This window comes from Neomonachus schauinslandi, chromosome 6, assembly GCF_002201575.2.
Source record: "Neomonachus schauinslandi chromosome 6, ASM220157v2, whole genome shotgun sequence".
NCBI classification, from domain to species: Eukaryota; Metazoa; Chordata; class Mammalia; order Carnivora; family Phocidae; genus Neomonachus; species Neomonachus schauinslandi.
In genome coordinates this window covers 89,865,705-89,886,335 of record NC_058408.1, presented here as the reverse complement: position 1 = coordinate 89,886,335, position 20,631 = coordinate 89,865,705, and the positions used below count along the sequence as shown (strand labels likewise).

The 20,631-nt window shown below is 40.4% G+C and overlaps 1 protein-coding gene across 1 annotated transcript in view; it reads left to right on the top strand.

The window, feature by feature from the left end:
* The window catches only part of LOC123323178 (ankyrin-3), a 113,578-nt gene that overhangs the window by 32,723 nt on the left and 60,224 nt on the right, over positions 1 to 20,631 (top strand). The window contains exon 8 of the mRNA XM_044916209.1: positions 8,250 to 8,348. Within this exon, the coding sequence (XP_044772144.1) occupies positions 8,250 to 8,348 (99 nt within the window). The remainder of the gene's footprint in view (positions 1 to 8,249; positions 8,349 to 20,631) is intronic.

Here is a 20,631-nt window from a genome sequence, read left to right as displayed (position 1 = left end):
CCCAGTGCTCACTCTGTGAACTTATTTACTAATCATTTTTTCTGTTTCTACTTACACTAGGGATAGTGAATAAAGAGACTAGCAAGAGGACACACAACAAATCTTGAAATGGGTGTGTTTTAAATGCAAGTCATTAACACATAAAAAACTTCCGTTTTCAGATATCTTGTTTTGCCACTTTGACAAACTTTTAAAACCATAGTAGTAACAAGTGTAAGAATTAGCAGAAGATAACAGATTCCCTCTCAATTTAACATTTAATTATTTTAGAATTTGTATTCAATTGAGACCGTATCAAGGAACTAAACTAAAATAGTCTTACTGTTTAATTTTTCATTACCTGAAAGACTTGAGTACGATCATACCGACTCTTCTACTTAGTGATAACCTCCTAGATGTTTTTAAAGAAAAGGAGAGAGAGGAGAGGGTACAGGGGATCAGAAGTCAGCTGCCCTTTATATATTTAAACAGAAAGAAAAGTCTACCATTTATCACAAGTAAGGTAGGAAGTGGCCCTGATTTCACTTTAGGAAGTTGCAGAAAAAATCTGGCCTTGGTGACAATTTCATAAAGGGCCTCGGCTACTACCCCAGCTGGGTTTTTCAGAAACAGCTGAGATCTCAGAAAGAAAGAAGCCAGCAATTTCACTATTTCCCAACAGAGCTAGTTGTTTCTTCCAAGTCCCTGGAAGTTTTAAAAAAAAAAAATTAAAATAATAATAATAATAATAATAAAGGATGCCTTTCCATGTTTGTATCACATTTTGTCACATACATCGTGTTCTATCAGCCACCACTCTGGCCCTTCTTGCCTTCCTCTCTGCCACGACTCACCTCAGCACACCCCTTCTGGGCTTTTCACAGGCTGAGCTGTGCTGAGCAGACACAAATCAAACACTGTTTGCATCCATCCTAAGAACTGCCCCCTTTAGCACCTTCTTAGAGTTCACGCATTACTTCCACTCTGCCATGTCTTTTCTACCCAAACTCTTTCATAATAATGTCTTTGTGAGAGGCGGTCATGTCATCCATTTTTTCTAAAGATTTTACTTATTTATTTGAGAGAGAGAGAGGGAACACGAGCAGGATGAGGGACAGAGGGAGAAGCAGACTCCCCCCTGAGCAGGGAGCCTGTTGCGGGACTCCATCCTGGGACTCCAGGATCATGACCTGAGCTGAAGGCAGACGCTTAACCGACTGAGCCACCCAGGTGCCTCATGTCATCCATTTTTAAATGTCCAGATGAGAGATAAGAAAAAGAATAGTAATAGCTAACACCTGTATCATGTTTACTAAATGCCAAGAAACATTCTTAAGACTACCCTTGTTAACTCACTTAATCCTCATGACAGGTCTATAATATGGATACTATTATTGGCCTCATTTTACAGATAAGTTTGGGGTATGAAGAAATTAAATAAACTCGTCTAAGGTTAGGCAGCTAGTCTGGGGCGGCTTGGGATCTGAAGCTAAGTGGTCTGGCTCTGGAGTATTAGCTCTTAACTGCTGTACTATTGGACCCCAGTGCTCTCTGTATCTGCTTGCACAGGAATGCTCTAATAGTAAGAATTGGTTATATATTTGTACTGTTTAGAAGCTCAGGGACAGCATGGTCTGGTCTAGTGAAGAAAGCATAAACTTTGGGGCAAATAAATTATGGCAGCTTTGTGACTTTTGGCAAGCTATTTTGATTCTTTTTTCTAGTTTCCTCATCTGTAAAATAAGGAAAAAAATTAGAGAGTACCTGTTTCTAGAGTTGGTGTGTGGGTTAAATGAGATAAGTAATATGGACTACTTGTGAGTATATGATGGAATATACTGAATTTGTAGGAGTCCCGCGAGAGCTTACCTTTGTTCTGGGTGATCTTGCTTCTCTTTTCCCTAAAAGTGGAAGGCAAAACTTGTTCTTCGGGATTGAGATTTTTACTCCGTAACGTCAGTGGTTGTTGTCTTCAAGAAGGGTAGGCTGTGGGTGAAAAGTCTTACTGAAAAATCAAGATAAGAGAAGATCAGCATAGAAGAACATGAATGACTGAAAAGAAAAGGCTAGCAATCACACTGTGGTGAGAACACACATCCACACATGAGCAGATACAGTCATGATCCAAGTTGCTTTTTTAAGTACCTGGTTAGGTTGTTGGCCAAGAAATCTGAGAGAATTAAACCCGCTGAGTACAGTAATTTTCTTCAGTCAAAATTCTGAATATTTACCCATTATTAACATTAAACCTGTTAATGTTTTCATAAATATTTTTACAGCCAATTTCCTTTGTTTTTTTAATAAAACATATGTGTATATATGTGATGTGATTGCTTTTTTGTCTTTATCCACCATCTTCCATCAAGGGTTGAGGAGAAGTAAATGCCAGAAAAAGGAAGGCACTGGCTCATCAGATTTACCCTTTTTTTTAGAGTGAATAATTACTGCATTGACTAGTTTAATGGAAAAGTTCAATGAAATAAGATCCTGTTGTGCTGGAGATGAAAATAGTGATTTAAACTCAGTGAGATAAAAAAGGCAGTTTCTGGGGATCGTGGCCGAGCCTCCAGCTCTGTGACTCCCGGCAACCTCTTACCCTCCCTGGCCTCCTCCTTATCTATAAAATAGGTGATTAGACCGAATCAGATGTACTCATCAGTTAACAAAATTTACCAAAATGCTAATGTACTCTATTACATTGAACGTTGCATCTTTGGCATAAGAAAAAAAAAATTCCATTAATAAGCTACTTCATAAAAAATTAGAGTAGCATTTACTCTTGTTTGCACTAAATTCAGGTCAAAACTCTAGGTTGAATGTATTTTAATCCAAGTTTTAATTAAGGTTTCTTCTTAGAACAGATAGACCTTTAACTCTAGCCGTATGTAATTTTGTACCTCTAGGCTTAACAGGTTCCCTTAAAGTTCAAATGCAAGGCAAGTTGATGGGTAGGTAAAACCTCTCCTTGGCTGTCAGAGTGGGGAATGCAAATGGTACGAACCAAGACAGAGATGGTGATGAAGGGCTGCAAATTAGGTAATGATAAAGAAGAAATACAACGATTTTTCACATACGTTGTACAAATGTACATAGTAGAAATTACTTAGGAAAGCATGAAGAAGCAAAAGATCATCTATAATCTCAGTACCGAGAGATAGATGATTAACATTAGGGTCCATAGTTGGACAGCTTTTTTGGAATGTAGGTATACATATACTTATGCATAAATTTGAGAGCATATTTTTATTTAATAATGTGTATTTTGTATGTTGTTAATTTATCACAGTCTACCTTCATAGTTATGTCACCTTACACCTAGTGTGGAGCTGACAACTGTGTCATTCTCATTTTTCCATCTATGTGTCGGTGGTGTGCATTTTACTTTTGCATATGTTTTAAAGCCCCCAATTCACTGTTACTGTTTCTGCTTTAGATAATCAATGATCTTGTATATTTGCCTTCACTTTTGCCATTTCTGTGTTTCTCTGTGTGGGTCTAAGCTTCTGACTGGCATCATATTCCCACTGCCTAAAGAACTTCCTTTAATATTTTTTGTATTACAGGTCTGATGGTAATGAAATCTCCCAGTTTCTGTTTATCCTAAAAAGTCTTTATTTCTCCTCGGTTTTTTAAAGATATTTTCACTGGGTATAGAAGTCTCATCAGACAGGTGTTAACTTTTCAGTATTTGAAGATTCCACTTTGTTGTCAGCATTACATAATTTCTAAGGCTGTCATTTTTGTCCTTGTTCTCTATATGAAATATGTCCTTTTCCCCTCTAGTGACCTTCATGATTTTTCCTTTATCTTTTATTTTCAGCAATTGGACTGATGTGTCTGACTGACATTTGGTTGTTTATAGTTTATCTTGCTCGAAGTTCCCCAAGCTTCTGGGATATGTGGTTTCATACATTTCATTATTTTGAGATAATTCTTGAACATTGTCTCTCCGGGTATTTCTCCTGCCCCATCTCCTCTCTTCTTATGTAACTCCAATCATTTGTTTTATACTGTCCCCCAGCCCTTAGACTCTGTTCTTTCTTTTCCACTCTTTTTTTTTCTTTGTGTTTAGATCATTTATACTGATGTATCTTTAGCCCACTGATGCTTTTCTTAGCTGCGTGAAGTCTAGTGATGAGCCCATCCAAGGAATTCTATGTTTCTTATATTGTGGTTTTTCTTACCGAGGGTTTCTATTTGACTGAAATCCCATGTCTTTGGTGAAATTCCCTAACTTTTGATACCTGTAGCTCACTTGTTCCACTGGACAGAATGCAAGAGAGACGGAGGTCAGTAGTGTCTTTGTGTGAAAATGGGCATACCTCTCTGTCAGGCTGTACATGTGGAAGGTTGAGTCAGTGTAGTCAAGAGTTAGCGGAGTTTACATCTTGTTTGAGGGGACTTCAGCTCCCTATAGAGGAGGGCTACACTGCCTCATGCTCAGGGTAGTGGCAGGGGAGGGTGGGGGGGGGGTCAGAGAATGTTATGTGGTGTGGGTGCTCCGTCCTCAGTTCTCCCTGCACACGTGAAGCATGGAGGAGGTCTCTCACTAAGCTCCTATCTGACCTCAGCAGCTTACTACTCTTGCTTGTTACTCTATGCTAGGCTTGTGCTGGGACTGAGGGTTCTTTCGTTCTGGATCAGCCCCAGTCTTAGATGTGTGCCTAGACCTCAGGGTTGGGTCTTTCTTTCTTTCTTTTTTTTTTTAAAGATTTTTATTTATTTATTTGACAGAGAGAGAGACAGTGAGAGCAGGAACACAAGCAGGGGGAGTGGGAGAGGGAGAAGCAGGCTCCCAAGGAGCAGGGAGCCCGATGCGGGACTCGATCCCAGGACCCCGGGATCATGACCTGAGCCGAAGGCAGACGCTTAACGACTAAGCCACCCAGGCACCCCAGGGTTGGGTCTTTCTTAACATTCCCACCTTTTCGACTATGGCAATCAACCTCTGCCTTTTATCTGTGGTTTTAGAGTTGAAGGCTTTTCATATATACTGCCAAATTGCATCCCAGAAAGCATGTGTAAGTTTACATTTCACGAGCAGCAAATGAGGGTTCTCTTAAGCATGCATTTTCATCTCTAACATCACTGGGCTCTTTTGATATGCTGGGATTCCATATTTTTGTTGTGGACTTATACAATGGAAGTATAGCACTGGGTCATGTGCATAGTAGGACATAAAACATTTTTATTGGTTAACCAATGAAGCAGAATATAAAATGTGCCTTTGAGTGGTCTAGGGGTACCACTTTCATTTTGATTTGTTCCTAATTGACAGAAGCAGTCACTACCAGATTCAGGAACACAGAAGTATGTATTTCATTCAGAAGCTCCATTTGACAGAGAGGAGAAGCAATAGTTGTTTCTAGACCACTGCCCAAGAGTCTAGAAAACTGAATTCTCATCCCGATTCTGCCTCTAATTCACTGTCTTTTAATATACAAATTACTGACCAGTTCTGTTCCCCCGTTTATCTGTCAAATAGGATTAGTGATTTAGTTCAATAGAGGGTGGTGAAGATAAAATGAAATTATGTAAGTGTAAGCCCTTTACAACACTTTTTAAGTGCTATAGAAATATAAAGTATTCCTCTAGGGTCAGAGAGGTGTAGAAAAACGTGGGAGTTAGAATTTCAAGGCAACTTTTGACATCTATGTATCACCGTATGAGAGAATACATGAATATGGAAGAGAGCAAAATTAGAAGTGGAGTCTTTCTCTCACTAAAATTAGCCTACTTGTAATGGAGGTTAATTAAGTCCTTCTCAACCAGGCAAGGGCACAGTTTTAAAGGGAAATCACACGTAAGCCCTGACTCCCGCCGGGGAGGGATAAGATCTTTGCACCATCTCCCACTCTGGGCCCAGTAAGCTTCCTTTAGACCATGTTTCCTACAGACCTAACCTGCCTCTCCACCTGCTGTCTCAGGTCTAGAATTCACCCACTGTGCTGCTTGGGTCTGCACTCGGACAATGGAGACAAGCAAGACAGTTAAAAAGTCATCAGGAATTTTGTTTCCTTCTGCCAGCTTTCATTCACACCAAAAATAGTCCACACCAAAGGGGACCAAAGCATACACAATGCACAGCATAGAGTTCTACTTCCTCTTTTGTAAACTGTTACACATAGTTGAAACCTTCAGCTGTAGCCTGGTAGATCTAGAGCAAGGTCAGCAAACTACCATCCCCAGGCCAAATCCGGCCCACCGCCTGTTTTTGTAAATAAAGTTTTATTGAAACACAGCCATTCCCATTTCTTTACATATTTCATATAGCTGCTTTAGCCCTACAATGGCAGAACTGAATAGTTGCAATAGAACTTGTATGTCTTGCAAAGCTGAAAATATTTGCTATCTGGCCCTATGCAGAAAAAGTTTGTCTACCCTGGTCTAGAGCCATGATACTCATCCTGTGTACTCCCCACCAGCATTACTGAAGCAAATTTGGTTTCCTGAGGTCTTTCTTCTGCTTTCATGTAATGAATCAATTGATACTTTGGCACCTAAGAATGATGAGGGCAAGAGTTGTTCAGATAGGAGAATGTAATGCTAGGAGCATTATACTTTATAATATTTAGAAAAGTTTATAGAAAATACAGGGCAAAAGAACATATCCAATAACACTCCATGAGGATGAAAGCAGCTAAATCTGGAGGTTAGAAAAGTCTACACAATGAATTACTCAGTTTTTTCAATAAATAAATAGTCATGGACAAAAGAATGCGGAGTTGGGCACCTACAGAGATTGAGAGACGTAAGGGACATTTCAAACTAATGCAGGTGTGGCTCTTCTAATTTGAACAACTCTGCTGAGCTAACTGGACATAATGGGAGAATTTGAACACTGACAGGGTCTTGGTGTTATGAAGGAATTATTTTTAGTTTGTTAAATATGATAATGGTGTTGTGATGACTTGTTTAAAAAAAATCCTTATCTGTTAGAGTTAAATTGCAGTATTTGTGGGTGAAATAATATGCCTAGGATTTTTTCTCTTCCTTCTCTTAAATTTCTGCACACGCACACACACACACACACATACACACACAAAATAGCAGGGAGCATAGAAGAAATAAAATCACCAAAAGGTTGATAAGTATTGAACCATAGTGATAAGTACATGAAGCTCATGCCTTTCTTTCAAACTGTGTATCTGTTTGAAAATTTTCATCATAAGTTGTTTTCTAAAAAACCCAAGCTGAGTCATACTTTAATTTGAATCCTGGCTTTGCCAGCTATTTGTGTTTTGGTAAAATAGACATTATAAGTCAGATTGTTTGTGGCATTGTGAGGATTATGAGAATTAAATGAGACAGTAAAGAGTTAAGCACAGTGCCTACTACACGGGAATGATCAGTACCTGGGAGCTGTGACATTGTATCTGCTATCAAACGACAAGAACATAACCCCTTACAAGCTGAGATTATGCATCCTATAATTGACTTATGTGAACAATGGACCTTAAATCCATATTGTTGCTACACAGCAGTAAGGAGCCAAAATAGATAATGTTTTCACTGTATACACACACTTCCCTGACAGCCTGGAAACAGCCATAGTGCCTGTAAGATGCATGGAGGGAAGACCTGTAGTATTGAGGGGTCATGACTGGAATTTCAGATTGTCCTAACAAGATGTGTATTCCTCAATGGGAATTTCAAAAACAGTTTTCTGTGACATTCCTAATAAATGCCTGTGAACATATTTTAAAAGCCCCACGTGCATGGGCAGTCCTGTGACTTTGGTACTGACCAGTTTCCTACTTGGGGTTGCTGTTGTCTCTCCTTGATATCTTGTGCTCAAATGAACCCAAAGATGGCTCTGAGTAACATGATACTCCTTTCACTGAGTCTCAGCCAATGTAATCAGCCACTTAGTCAACCACTCATTACCCAATAGGTATCGTGCAAGCTTGTAAGACAACACGTTGACTTAACGCTGCAGGATTTTAGAGCAAAAAAAAATAAAAATAAAAATAAAGCCGTCTCATCACCGGTCACTTCAGTCAAATGAAATAAAGTTGGACCCAACCCCACAGACTGTGTTCCTTAAAATTCATCCCTTTTTGGGAGGGATGAGTAAAATTACTGTCAGAAATGTTGGGATGTAAATTTACTGAGTAAAATTACTCTCAGAAATGTTGGGAAGTATTCTGTTCACAATGGCTGTTAAAAAGAAAATTAAAAAGTGAGAACATGTTGGGGGAAGTTGAGGAAGCGGTGTTTTGGTTGAACTAAAGATACCGAAACTATACTTCTTTTCTGTTCTCCTACAGAATGACATCACGCCTTTACACGTTGCATCAAAAAGAGGAAATGCCAATATGGTAAAACTATTGCTTGACCGAGGAGCTAAAATTGACGCCAAAACAAGGGTAAGAGTGCAATTTGTGTACATGCTTATACTTCTTCTCAGGAAGTAAGAATTCTTCTGATACCTTCACACGGGCTCAACGCTGGCTTTACTTTTCCTTCATTTGTTGTAGTCTCTGAGAAAATGACTGCTAAAGTTATTTGTCCTAAAATGGGATGCTGATCCATATTTATAAATCTGCAATACATGTTTAAGTGGTATGTGGCTTTAATTATAAAAACTAAGGCCTGAGGTCTAGAGTTTTAGTTGAGTTAGATTTTTAAGAATTCAGTCACTGCTTGACACTACAGTCTGGGCTGTTTGGTCAGTTTGACATTAAACTGACAGTTATTCTATTTAAAAACAAATCTGTCTACTTTTGCACACTGCTGGTGGAAATGGAAAATGGGGCAGCTACTATGGAAGAACGTATGGAGGTTCCTCAGAAAGTGACAAATAGAACCACCCTACCATCCAGCAGTTCCTCTACCGGGTATTTACCCAAAAGTATTGAAAGCAGTATCGTGAAGCAATATTTGCCCACTCGTGTTCAATTGCAGCATTATTCGCAATAGCTAAGAGGTGGAAGCAAGCCAAGTGTCCATCGACAGATGAATAAAGAAAATGTTATGTATACATGTGATGGAGTATTATTCAGCCTTAAAAAGGATGGAATGCTGTCCTATCCTATAACAGGAATGAATCTTAAGGACGTCATCCTGAGTGAAAGAGGCCAGTCACAAAAGTATAATACTATATGATCCCACTATTCTATGGGGTATCTAGAGTGGTCAAAATCATAGAAGTGGAAGCAGAATGGTGCTTGCCTGGGGCTTTGGGGACAGAGAAATGAAGAGTGTTGTTTAATAGGTATAGAGTTTGAATTTTACAAGATGAAAAATTTCTAGAGATGTTACATAACATGTGAATACAGTTAACATTACAGAAATGTGTACTTAAAATGGTTAAGGGGGTACATTTTATATTGTGTGGTTTTTTCCCACAATTTAGAAATTAAAAAAAAAAAAAAAACTACAAATTCTGTTTGGCTAGGTGTTTGGCATGCTGCTTGATTTGGTGAAATGCATTGTGGGTAGGGGAAGGAACTGAGTCCCAGAAGCAAGTTCGAATCCCAGATGCTAACCTTAGCCAGTTGACTTCAGTAAGCTGTTTAATCTTCTGCATGTAACTTCTCTATCTGAAATTAAAGAAAATTAATGGCCACCTTGAAGGGTTGTTGCTCAACAACGTGATCATGTTAATGTGTGTAAACTGTGTTGGCATAAAGTCGGCCAGAAATAAGTCCCAGTCATTGCTGATAACTTCAGAGGTCCAATTAGCACTAAACTTCTGACCAAGGGATTATCGTTTTCAACATTTCATGTATTTGTTATAAGGTGTGAGTGAGAATGGGTAACAAAGGCTAGTAACAAGGTGATCTCACTATACATAGCCCCCTATCTAAGAGTCTTGGATAGTTTGTAGCCCCCGCAATCCTGGGCTTCCTCCATGCAAGAATCCTGATCTTAATGTTTCCATAACTGGCCTGGTAACCTGAATTTGATTCCTGCAGCTCCTTGATTTACTACTTTATTTATTGTTCACTGCATTGATTCACTCAACCAATATTGAGGGTGACTGTTGTGGGGCAGACACGACGAGGAGATAGAGCAAGACTGCAAGACACTGTCCCTCCCCTCGTGAAGCCGATGGGCAGTGTGTCCCCTGTACTCTGACCGGAAGACGGCCCCGCCGTAGGTACTTAGCAGGAGATCCACACTGCTTTTTCCTGATAGCTACGTCTGTACCTTAAAAGAAACGAGCTTTCTAGAGAGGAGGAGTGAAGAATGATGAAGTTTGACCCCCTAGAGGACTGTCTGGCTGGGCAAGTAAATTGAACAGAGCTCTTTTTGAATTGGCTTTGCATTATTTAATAAGAAGTCATAACCATATGCTAGAGCTGCTGCTTTAAATGGCAGAGGTCTTCCGCTAATATAGGCTATTTAAAGAGGTTGTAAGGAATAAGACAGAATCAGTGCTTATGCCTCTTGATTACCATGTAGAGCTAAAGGATCATTTGTGACTAGGGAGAATTTTTATGAAAAGAATGAGGAATCCTGGAGCCAAGCAGGAAAGAGGAGATTGAAGGGATATACCTGGATATCTGGCTAGGGTTTCAGTGGCTAAGTGGATTAGAAATTACCTTATTTCTCCCTTGATAAAATCATGAATCACAGGCAAAATTCCTTTTTCATCATTTTGCATCATTTATCAAACACTTACTTGCTGTATTTGATACACTGACTGGATGAAAAGAGTATCTGGGGGACTCAGGCCCCAGGTTTATGGGGCATATAGTGACACCAGGGTTAAAACATAAAAATCTTCTGGATGAAAGTATCCGACATAGGGAATAATGTAGTAGGCAACTTGGCACACTGTGCAAATTCAGGATGCAACTTGGTTTCTCTGCCAATTTGCCTCCCTGTTCTGACAGGCTCTCTAGTTTGGAATAAGATGCGGACTCCTTTTTCCCATCCATTCAGTTGTAGCTGGGATTTTCTTCTCTCCTGTGCGATGTGACTGGCGTGTGAACGTGAAGGAGACAGAAACAGAGAACAGAGAAGCCTGTCCTGCTTCTGTTGTTGTCCCGTAGGGAGTGGGGGGAGGGTGGGATGTGAGTCAGGCACAGGCTGAATTCCTGGCAGGCCGTATTGAAGAAAGTGAAGTACATACCTCAGATATGTAAACTATGCTGTGTTCTTCTCATCAAAGCTTCCCTTCTGTCTGGCTGAAATGACTGAGTAGTGGTCGGGTGTGTGGGTGAAAGGGAAGGAGGTAGCTGAAATGTCAGGAAGCCCTGGGGACAAGCCTAAAAACAGAAAACAAAATTGTTCATGAATACAAGTTTTAACTACTCAATCCAGTAGCTCTTGGGAAAATAAACGTTGTTATCTACTGATCCACCTCCTACCAGGTACTCATTATTGTTATGGCTATCTTGTTGCATCAATAGTCTTCCCTGTTACATGCAGTCCCCCATGTTTAGAGACAGGAAAACATCCCTGGATTTCACTTCAGGGGCCAGCACTCCGTGGGACCTGGTCAGCTCCCTCTGTTCCCTGCATGGGCTGCTGACCTAGTACAGGACTCAGGTTCAAAGCAGACTCTTAGAGTCCTTTAATTCAAGCAAGAAAACTTGAATTATGCTCAGAGTAGTTTAGCTAGGACCTGAGCAAGATCTTACCAGCTGGAAAAGCAAATGAGAGTGCATTTTATTTTACCTCAGTGACCTGATCTCGAGTCTTAAGTGTGACTTGCAAGTAAAATTGTGATCTTGGGCAAGTTCACCCTCCTGAGTCTTAGTTTCTGTCCCAGCACAGATGGGGAGTTGTTCCAGATGGTTTTACAAGCTCTCCCATTTGGAGGGGCACTGGATATTGTTAACTAAGAATAATTAGTTACAGTAAAATTCAAGATGGTTATATAAGTTAGGTTGATGTTACCAAGATGTAAAGTAAGAGACCTCAGCTTCCATCCCCCCAACGAAGATTGTTAGGCAGCTATCCACAAAGAAAAGCAGAGAGCTTAGGAGTCTACTTAAGAATCTTCAGTGAGAGAGTAATTGCGGAAGAAGGGAAGGAAGACGAGCTTCATTTTGCCTGCATCATCCGATGCCGGACTGGGAATGCCTCAGCCTGAAAGTATATTTTGCTTATACAATACTGGATTGTTAGCTATAGTCACCAAGATAAACCTTAGATACCTGAATAGATACACCTTATAACTGGTACCCTCTGTACCCTCTGACCAACATCTCCCCATTTCCTCTACCTCTCAGCCTGTGGCAACCACCTTTCTACCGTTTCTGTGGGTGTGATGTTTTTAGATTCCACATCTAAATGATGACATGCAGTATTTGTCTTTCTCTGTCTGACTTATTTCACCTCCTATAATGCACTCAAGGTCCACTCATGTTGTTGCAAGTGGCAGGATTTCCCTTTATGTTTATGGCTGAATAATATTCCACAACTTGGAAATGCAGTTTAAATGCTGTATTAAAGCTTTATCAATTAATCAATAAAACTCTAGTGACTTCTTTTTTTGCATAAAACCACTGGGTGCTTTTTCTTTAATATTTTTTCTTTAAAAAACTCCAATTTCTGTTCTCTAGGGGCACCTGCTTCTTTGTCTACTTTCTTCCCCCTCCTGACCCTTACAACTCTCCGGATTTGGGGGGTGGTGTCAGGAAGTCAGTTTGTTAAGTCCCCATCCGATGCCGGACTGGGAATGCCTCAGCCTGAAAGAATTTCCCTCACCAGGAGAGGGAGAGTAGGGTGAGTGGCTGGCTTCCCTAGCCTGCAGGACACCGCGTAAGGGAGCCCACCCAGAGACTGGCAGAGCTGCGATGACTAGAGAGAGGAAGGAACAAAGAAACGTAGGTGCTACCCGTATCAGGCACGCAGCAGGGACAACCTTAGTAGCTTCCTCGCCGCGGAAGTAACCGATGGCCGGCGCAGCCGCGGCGGGCCGCCTGCAGATTTCACTGGGTTCTGCCCCGCGGATATTCACATTCACAGACCCCAGACTCCTGAGTCCTCCCTTCCCTGCTCCCTGCTTCCTGCCCACACCCCACCCCCACCTACCTCCACCCCCTGCTGCTAGAGCCAAGGGTCCACACCAGCAGCCAGCCAGTACAAGATGGCAGCCACGAACCCCGTGCGGACCCCCACCTCCATGTGCACACTTGGGCCTAACGCCTGCGCACACTGGCCTGATCCTCATCACCTTCACTGCTGTCCACGTACCTGTGGCACATCGCAACAAGCCAGGCCCTCACAGCGGTTTGTGGGTCTGAATTTGGCTCTGCTCCAGTCACTGGCCTTCACCACTTGGCACATGTGTAGGGAACCTTCTAGTGGTGCACCTGTATGCCCCAACCAGACCCTCATTAGTGGCCTCCGAGGCTAGGCCCACACCCTTGGGGAGACCCTGCAGCTGCAGGAGTACACGCTATTGGCAGGGCCCCCACAGCTGTTTGAGGGCTGCATCTGGCCCGCCTCCTGCCGCTTGACTGACACCCCCCCCCCCACGCCGGCCTCCGCTGTGCTGTGCCCGCCATGGTGAGGCCTTGCAGCCACAGTAAGACACACGGACAGCCATGGTCCCCACAGCTGCTGGTGCACCTGCAGCTGGCCCTGGCCCCCACCACTCTGTGTATGTTTGCAACCAGCCCCCACCACTACATAGACCCGCAGCTGGCCCCTGCTGCTGTGTGCACACCACCAGCTCCGGCCACCACTACTGCGTGCCCCAGCCCCTAGCCACTGGCCCTGGAGGTGCGGCGGACGACTCCAACAACCCTTGTAGCCACTGCGGACCCCCCACAGTGCTCACCAAGAACCACGCAGTTGTCAATGTTGTGGAGCTGAGTGGCCTGAGCGGATGAGACATCATATACCCCTGGGACGCACCCCCGCATTTGGACACACATAAATGGCTGCCACCTTGTACCGGGGCTTACAGTACACTCCAGCATGCCCCCACCCACGGGTGAAGGTCTTTCCACAGCTAGGTCAACTCATCAGGTCTGCTAGAGGTGACTGCTTCTTTAAATGCGCAGACATCTATATGCAAGACTACAGGGATCTTGAAGAATCAGGGCAACCCAGTACCGCCAAAGGAACACAGGAAACTTCCAGTAAGTGATCCTAAAGAAATGACGATGTCAGAATTGCCTGACAAAGGAGTCAAAATAATTGTTCTAAAGATGCTCAGAGAGCTAGAAGAAAACATAGTAAAACAATTTAATGAAATTAGGGGAAAAATACAAGAACAAAATGAAAAGTTCAACAGAGATAGAAAATATAAAAAGAGAACCAAGCAGAAATTTGGAGCTAAAGAAGACAGTGACAGAACCAAAGACCACAATAGAGCGCTCCAACAACAGAGCGGATCGAGCAGAAGCAAGGGCCTTTGAAATTATCCAGTCAGAGGAGCAAAAGGGAAAAAAAATGAAAAGGAATGAAGAAAACCCGCAGGACTAAAAAGGCACCACTATGTGAAAACAATCTACCCATCACTGAGTCCCAGAAGGAGAAGAGAAATTTACCCGAGGACTTAACAAACTGACTTCCTGACACCACCCCCCAAATCCGGAGAGTTGTAAGGGTCAGGAGGGGGAAGAAACTAGACAAAGAAGCAGGTGCCCCTAGAGAACAGAAATTGGAGTTTTTTAAAGAAAAAATATTAAAGAAAAAGCACCCAGTGGTTTTATGCAAAAAAAGAAGTCACTAGAGTTTTATTGATTAATTGATAAAGCTTTAATACAGCATTTAAACTGCATTTCCAAGTTGTGGAATATTATTCAGCCATAAACATAAAGGGAAATCCTGCCACTTGCAACAACATGAGTGGACCTTGAGTGCATTATAGGAGGTGAAATAAGTCAGACAGAGAAAGACAAATACTGCATGTCATCATTTAGATGTGGAATCTAAAAACATCACACCCACAGAAACGGTAGAAAGGTGGTTGCCACAGGCTGAGAGGTAGAGGAAATGGGGAGATGTTGGTCAGAGGGTACAGAGGGTACCAGTTATAAGGTGTATCTATTCAGGTATCTAAGGTTTATCTTGGTGACTATAGCTAACAATCCAGTATTGTATATGCAAAAGGTGCTATGAAAGTGGACCTTTAGTATTTTGACCATAACAAGAGCAAAAATTATGTGAGGTGAAGAATGTGTTAAGTAACCTTATCATGGTAAGCATCTCACTATGTATGTGCCAGATCATCACGTGGTATAACCTAAACCTACACAATGTTCCAGGTCAATTTTATTTCGGTAAAGTTGGGGGGGACGCTGGGGAAGAGGCTTATACGTGAATGTTCCTAAATCGTTTAGCTAGGATCTGATGAACCACAAAGCCTGTGGTCCTTTTTCTATTTAGTTCATTTCAAGAAAGCTTCTCCTATTTTCTCAGCCTCTTAATGGACTGATGTCAACTGGCTTGTTATCTTATTCTCCCGTAGAATAGACAGGAGTAGGTACCTCGAGTATCTCTGTAATACTGGTGGCAAATATGCTGAGATATAAACATATATCAAGGCAGATTTTTCCAGTCTGGTCTATATGCAGATCCTAATTTTAAAATAATTTTTGAAATTTGTTCATTTTTTTCCAGTAAGATTTTAATAGCTTTATTTATAGACAAATGCTTTGCAAAGAATGGCTACTTGTGATAGCCTGCTGGTTTGTTTTTTTATTTTTCCTTTAACTCTAGCTCTGTGTAAAGCTAGCATGTATACTTCTCGAAGGAAGATACTTTGCAATGGGTGGTATCTTGTCATTTTCCTTCTCCTTTGCATCAATTCACAGCCAAATCAAAGGCGCAATGTGGACCCGAATCAGAACCATTTTAAGGCTTCGTATCATCTTCCGAGTTCTCTCTTTTCACTGGCTCTTCTCTACCCAATAGTAAAGGCAGCTGTGCTTGTATTTAGTGCTTCAGAAAAGATGGCCGAGTTCCAGGTAGAGTCAGTAATACCAGTGCTCCGATTCCCAGAATGCTGCTCTAATCACGCCTCTCCCAGCTTCCAGTTGTCCTAGCAGGTGCCACTGCCTGCATCCTCATACAATCCCGTTACCACCACATCACATCCAAGGCTCCACCTTGGCACTCAGATGTACACATTCATCTCAGTATCTGTACCACTTAGCATACTTCCTGGCATATACCAGGTGTTTAGTAAGTATTTGCTGAATATATAAAAATAAAAGATACTCTCCTTAGTGTTAATTTGCCAAAGGTCTTAATTTTTTTCACTTTATACTGATCCTTTGGTAATGTAATTTTGCTCCCTGAAGTTAATGGCTTCCAGCTGATTTATAAGAATGAAGAGATATTTGTGTGCAAGTACATAAAGGGTTTTCAGAATACCTCGAATCTGTTGGTTGTTAAATTCTTACTATTCTGGGAGGGTGTCAGGGGACACTGCCCTGTAATTTTAGCTTGTCCTTTCCCAGAAATGCAACTGGTTCTATTTTACAGGTTAAATACAAAGAGAAGAGTAATATTGGTATTGACTTTTACTTTCTATTTTATTTCCAGAGGTGTATTGCCTTACCTAAAAATAAATCCTTAAAGAAAATATTAAATATTTTATGGTCATAAAATAGTCTCCATCAAAGAGACAATTCTAATACAATACTTTCTCCTTAGAGTTCCAACATAGACATGTTGACTAGAGCATGTGAAATAATGCAAAATACTCTGGGTTTCTCCATTAATCAAGATGAATTTGATACTATTTATGTCATTCAAAAACAAATTAATTTTTAATTTTTACATCACAAATATTAAAAGTTAATTGAAATTTATTCGGATTCAAAGAAGGGCAATGTCACCTTCCCCCTAAATGTTACTGTGAACCTTAAACTGCTCTAAAAAAATTAACTCTTTTTTTTTTTTTAAAAGATTTTATTTATTTATTTGAGAGAGAGAGAATGAGAGAGAGCACATGAGAGGGGAGAGGGTCAGAGGGAGAAGCAGACTCCCTGCCGAGCAGGGAGCCCGATGCGGGACTCGATCCGGGGACTCCAGGATCATGACCTGAGCCGAAGGCAGTCGCTTAACCAACTGAGCCACCCAGGCGCCCAAGTCTTAATATTAAAAAAAAGGAAAGTACAATTAATCATGAAATGCCCTTAGCTTTCAAAACATGAAAATCTCTTTAAAGGAAAGAATGCTTTTGAGAGTTGCAAAGAGTTCTGAGAACATGACAGGAGCATGTTCTCCCCTCTGTCTCTCTCTCTCTATTTCTCTCTCTCCTGATGATTTTTACAGCATATTGGAAACCCCATTTCCCTTACCAAATTAGAGATATAAAACTATTGGGTAAATTTTGTGTGCCACTGAAGCCAGGCTCTCGTGAAGAATCTACAAAGCAGGCTCAGGACAGGTATTATTTACATTAATTCCTGTGTGGTTCTAAGTGCTGGTGCCCAGAGGGTACTCTACTCTTTCTCCTATTTTCTTGTGATGTATGTCAGTAATGCTCACATCCTATTTCTTTTAAATAACTCGACATCCATTAGGCACACAAGTATTCTCTAGTTATCAATGGTAAGCATCTTTAATTATCCTCCTTCCCAAAGGAAAGATACGGTAAATAAATAAGTCATTATTGCTTTTTTAAAGTGTCAACTTTAATTTGAATTTTTTCCATGTGACATCTTCTAAGAACTATATAAAAAGCAACTTTATGTATTTAAAATCATATTTTATAATAAGGTATTCAGTTTCTACCTACTGAAAATTCAAGAAGTCTCTTACCTATTTATAGAAGGAATATTCCCAAAGTAGTGTGTGATAGAAACAAATATAAACTATGATGGTATAGTGTGTAGAAGTCACATATTCATGTTTTTACTCAACTGTATTAGAGTTTTGACTTCAAGTAATGATGGAGTATTTTATATTGAACTAAACCTCCTGCTGATAAAAATCATAATCTCTGGAAAAATAGTTTTTAAAAAACTTCTTTGGAGGCACTGAAAAGTAATCAAAACTTGGCATAAATTGGAGTGAATTCAACTTTTGAAATAACTAAATAACATAAGATGAGATCTATATTTATATGGCAGGTACTGTGATACAATTCATGGAGAAAGTCACAGTGTTATTGTCTTGAGGTCAGAGGATCAAGTTTGGGGCTGTAAGAGTGGCTGGATATTCAGGGAAGAATCACTGAAAGGAGGGAACCACAAATAAAGAGCTGAAGTCAATATAATAACTCCCCACAATCCTTGGCTGAGCCCTGAAGTATGTATGTTGGGGGGGGTTGAAACACCAAGGAGGACAGAGGGAAATAACAGGTAAAAAAAAAAAATGGAAAGCTGAGAAGAAAGTTCAGCAGGGCCTTTTGCAAGGAGGACAATCACCATATCAGGGAGGCTTGGTAAATATCTTTGGTTTTTTATTAACTCTACAAGGACTGCATCTTAGAAGTTATGACTGTGTCCCAAGTCTAAACTTACTCTTGGAATAAGGACAAAACTGAAACAGACCTGCCATTGAAAACCTAAAACCAAGTCCCTAAAAGATCAGAGTTTTTATAACATATTATTCACAATATCCAGTATTTAAATTAAATTTAACATATAATTAGTAGTATACATGAGAGGCAAAAAATTCTGACTTGCAGTCCAAAGGAAAAGTTATGTAATAAAAACAGAACCATAGATGACTCAGATGTTGGAATTAATAGACTTTAAAATAACTATGGTAATATGTTAAAGATCTGAAGGAAAAGATAAAATGAGTAAGGCAAAAAACATTTTCAGGAGAAATAAGGAAATCTTAAAAAAATAAATTGTAGAACTAAACAATATCTAAAATTAAAAAAAAAAATTAACTGGATGGGATAAAGAACAGATTGAATACAAAGGGAGAAAGACTTGGTGAACTTGAAGACAAGTTGTAAAAATCATCCAAACTGTAGAACAGAAAGGAAAAAGATTAAAAATCAAATTAACACCGTATCAACAACCTATGGAATACTAGCAAGCTGACTAAATACATACGATGCAGCCCAAGAAGCTGAGGAGAAAGAGAATGGAGTAGAAAAGATTTCCACTTCAATCATAAACTGCAATCCCTGGACCCAGGAAACTTAGCACACTGCACGGAGGATAAATACAAAGAAAGCCACACAGAGGCACATCATAGTGAAGCTGCTAAATGTCAAAGATAGAGAAAAAAATGTAGACAGCCAGAGAAGAAGACACATTATAAATGGAAAAACAACGATGAGACTGTGTTCTAACTTCTTATCAGAAACACTGGAGGCCAGAGGTACCTGGGTGGCTCAGTCGGTTAAATGTCTGCCTTCGGCTCAGGTCATGATCCCAGTGGGATCGAACCACACATCGGGCACCCTGCTCAGCGGGAAGCCTGCTTCTCCCTCTCCCACTCCCCCTGCTTGTGTTCCCTCTTTGCTATGTCTCTGTCAAATAAATAAATAAAATCTTAAAAAAAAAAAAACCCCACAAAGAACAGAGTGGGGAAATAGACAACAAATAGCATAAGAGTGTGTGATCTAGGCTCAAGAGAGAAACACATGGTTGTCTAAGCAGAGAGAACAACAGAAGGACTTTGCCTTTTTTAGTTTAATTTAAATATATAGAATGTATGACAGGGACAGCAAGGAAGGGAATTAGAAAGAGATACTTCTCTCTCCTATACATAAATGTTGGAAATGAATTCTAGATCTTAAAAGGAGATTGTCTTACAGTAGAGGGAATCCGATGCCTCAGATGGAGGCGAGGCAAAGTATAAATTCTGAGTCCAGCCATTTGCTTGCGCATGACCTTGAAGAGGTACATCCATCCTCTGGAGCAGCTTTCTCATCTAAAAATGGAACTTCTGATGCCTTCCTCGTAAGTTGTAAAGACTCAATAAGATCACAAATACAATGTGCCTGGAACAACAGGGGGGTTTCAAAAAATGTAATAGCACTCCCTCCTAGGCCAAATCTACCACCACTGAACACACACAAAATGAGGATACAGTCAGAATTTTTGGTAAAAGTATACAGATATGAGAATAGCATTACTGTTGGACTGCAGTTGCTGCCCTTTTACTTCTCTCTAGCTGTGTGATAACTCTCCCCTCCCTGAGTAGTACCTGCTTTTTGTTTCATTGTTTTCAGTTTTCAATTAAATATCACATCCTGTTTTACATCCATGATAAAGGAAAAGAGTTCTCTCTGCTTGATTTCCTTTTTCTTCTCTAGGGTGAGATTTATTTTATTTTATTTTATTTTATTTTATTTTATTTTTGCTTACAGGGAAGGAAAGAAAGGAACCTACAGAATATAAGTCAAAATAAATGTCCATTTTTAAAAGTATTTCCCAAGTCATGGATTTATCATTTCAGTATTGGCTTTGAGCAAATTCAGTCTGTTAAGAACATATTCTGGGTGCAGTATTTTCAGGTGTGATGCCTTCGTGTCCTGTTCCATGCTTTTCAGCAAAACAGGACCTGAAAGAAAGCCTTTTTGACCTTCGAGGGTACAAGGTTTTGCTCTTAGGCTAACACAAGAGAGCATTTTGTCCAGCCAGTAAAGTACAGTTTCCCACCTCAGTAATAAGATTACTGTCACTGAGGTGAAATATGAGATCTGGATGAGCCAGTTGGCTTTGTTTCAGAATTCTCTCCAAGGGAATTACTTGTTCATTATGTTAGCGCTTTAAAAATCAGGGGAATTGGAAAAAAAACGAACCCTGTGCAATTTCACTT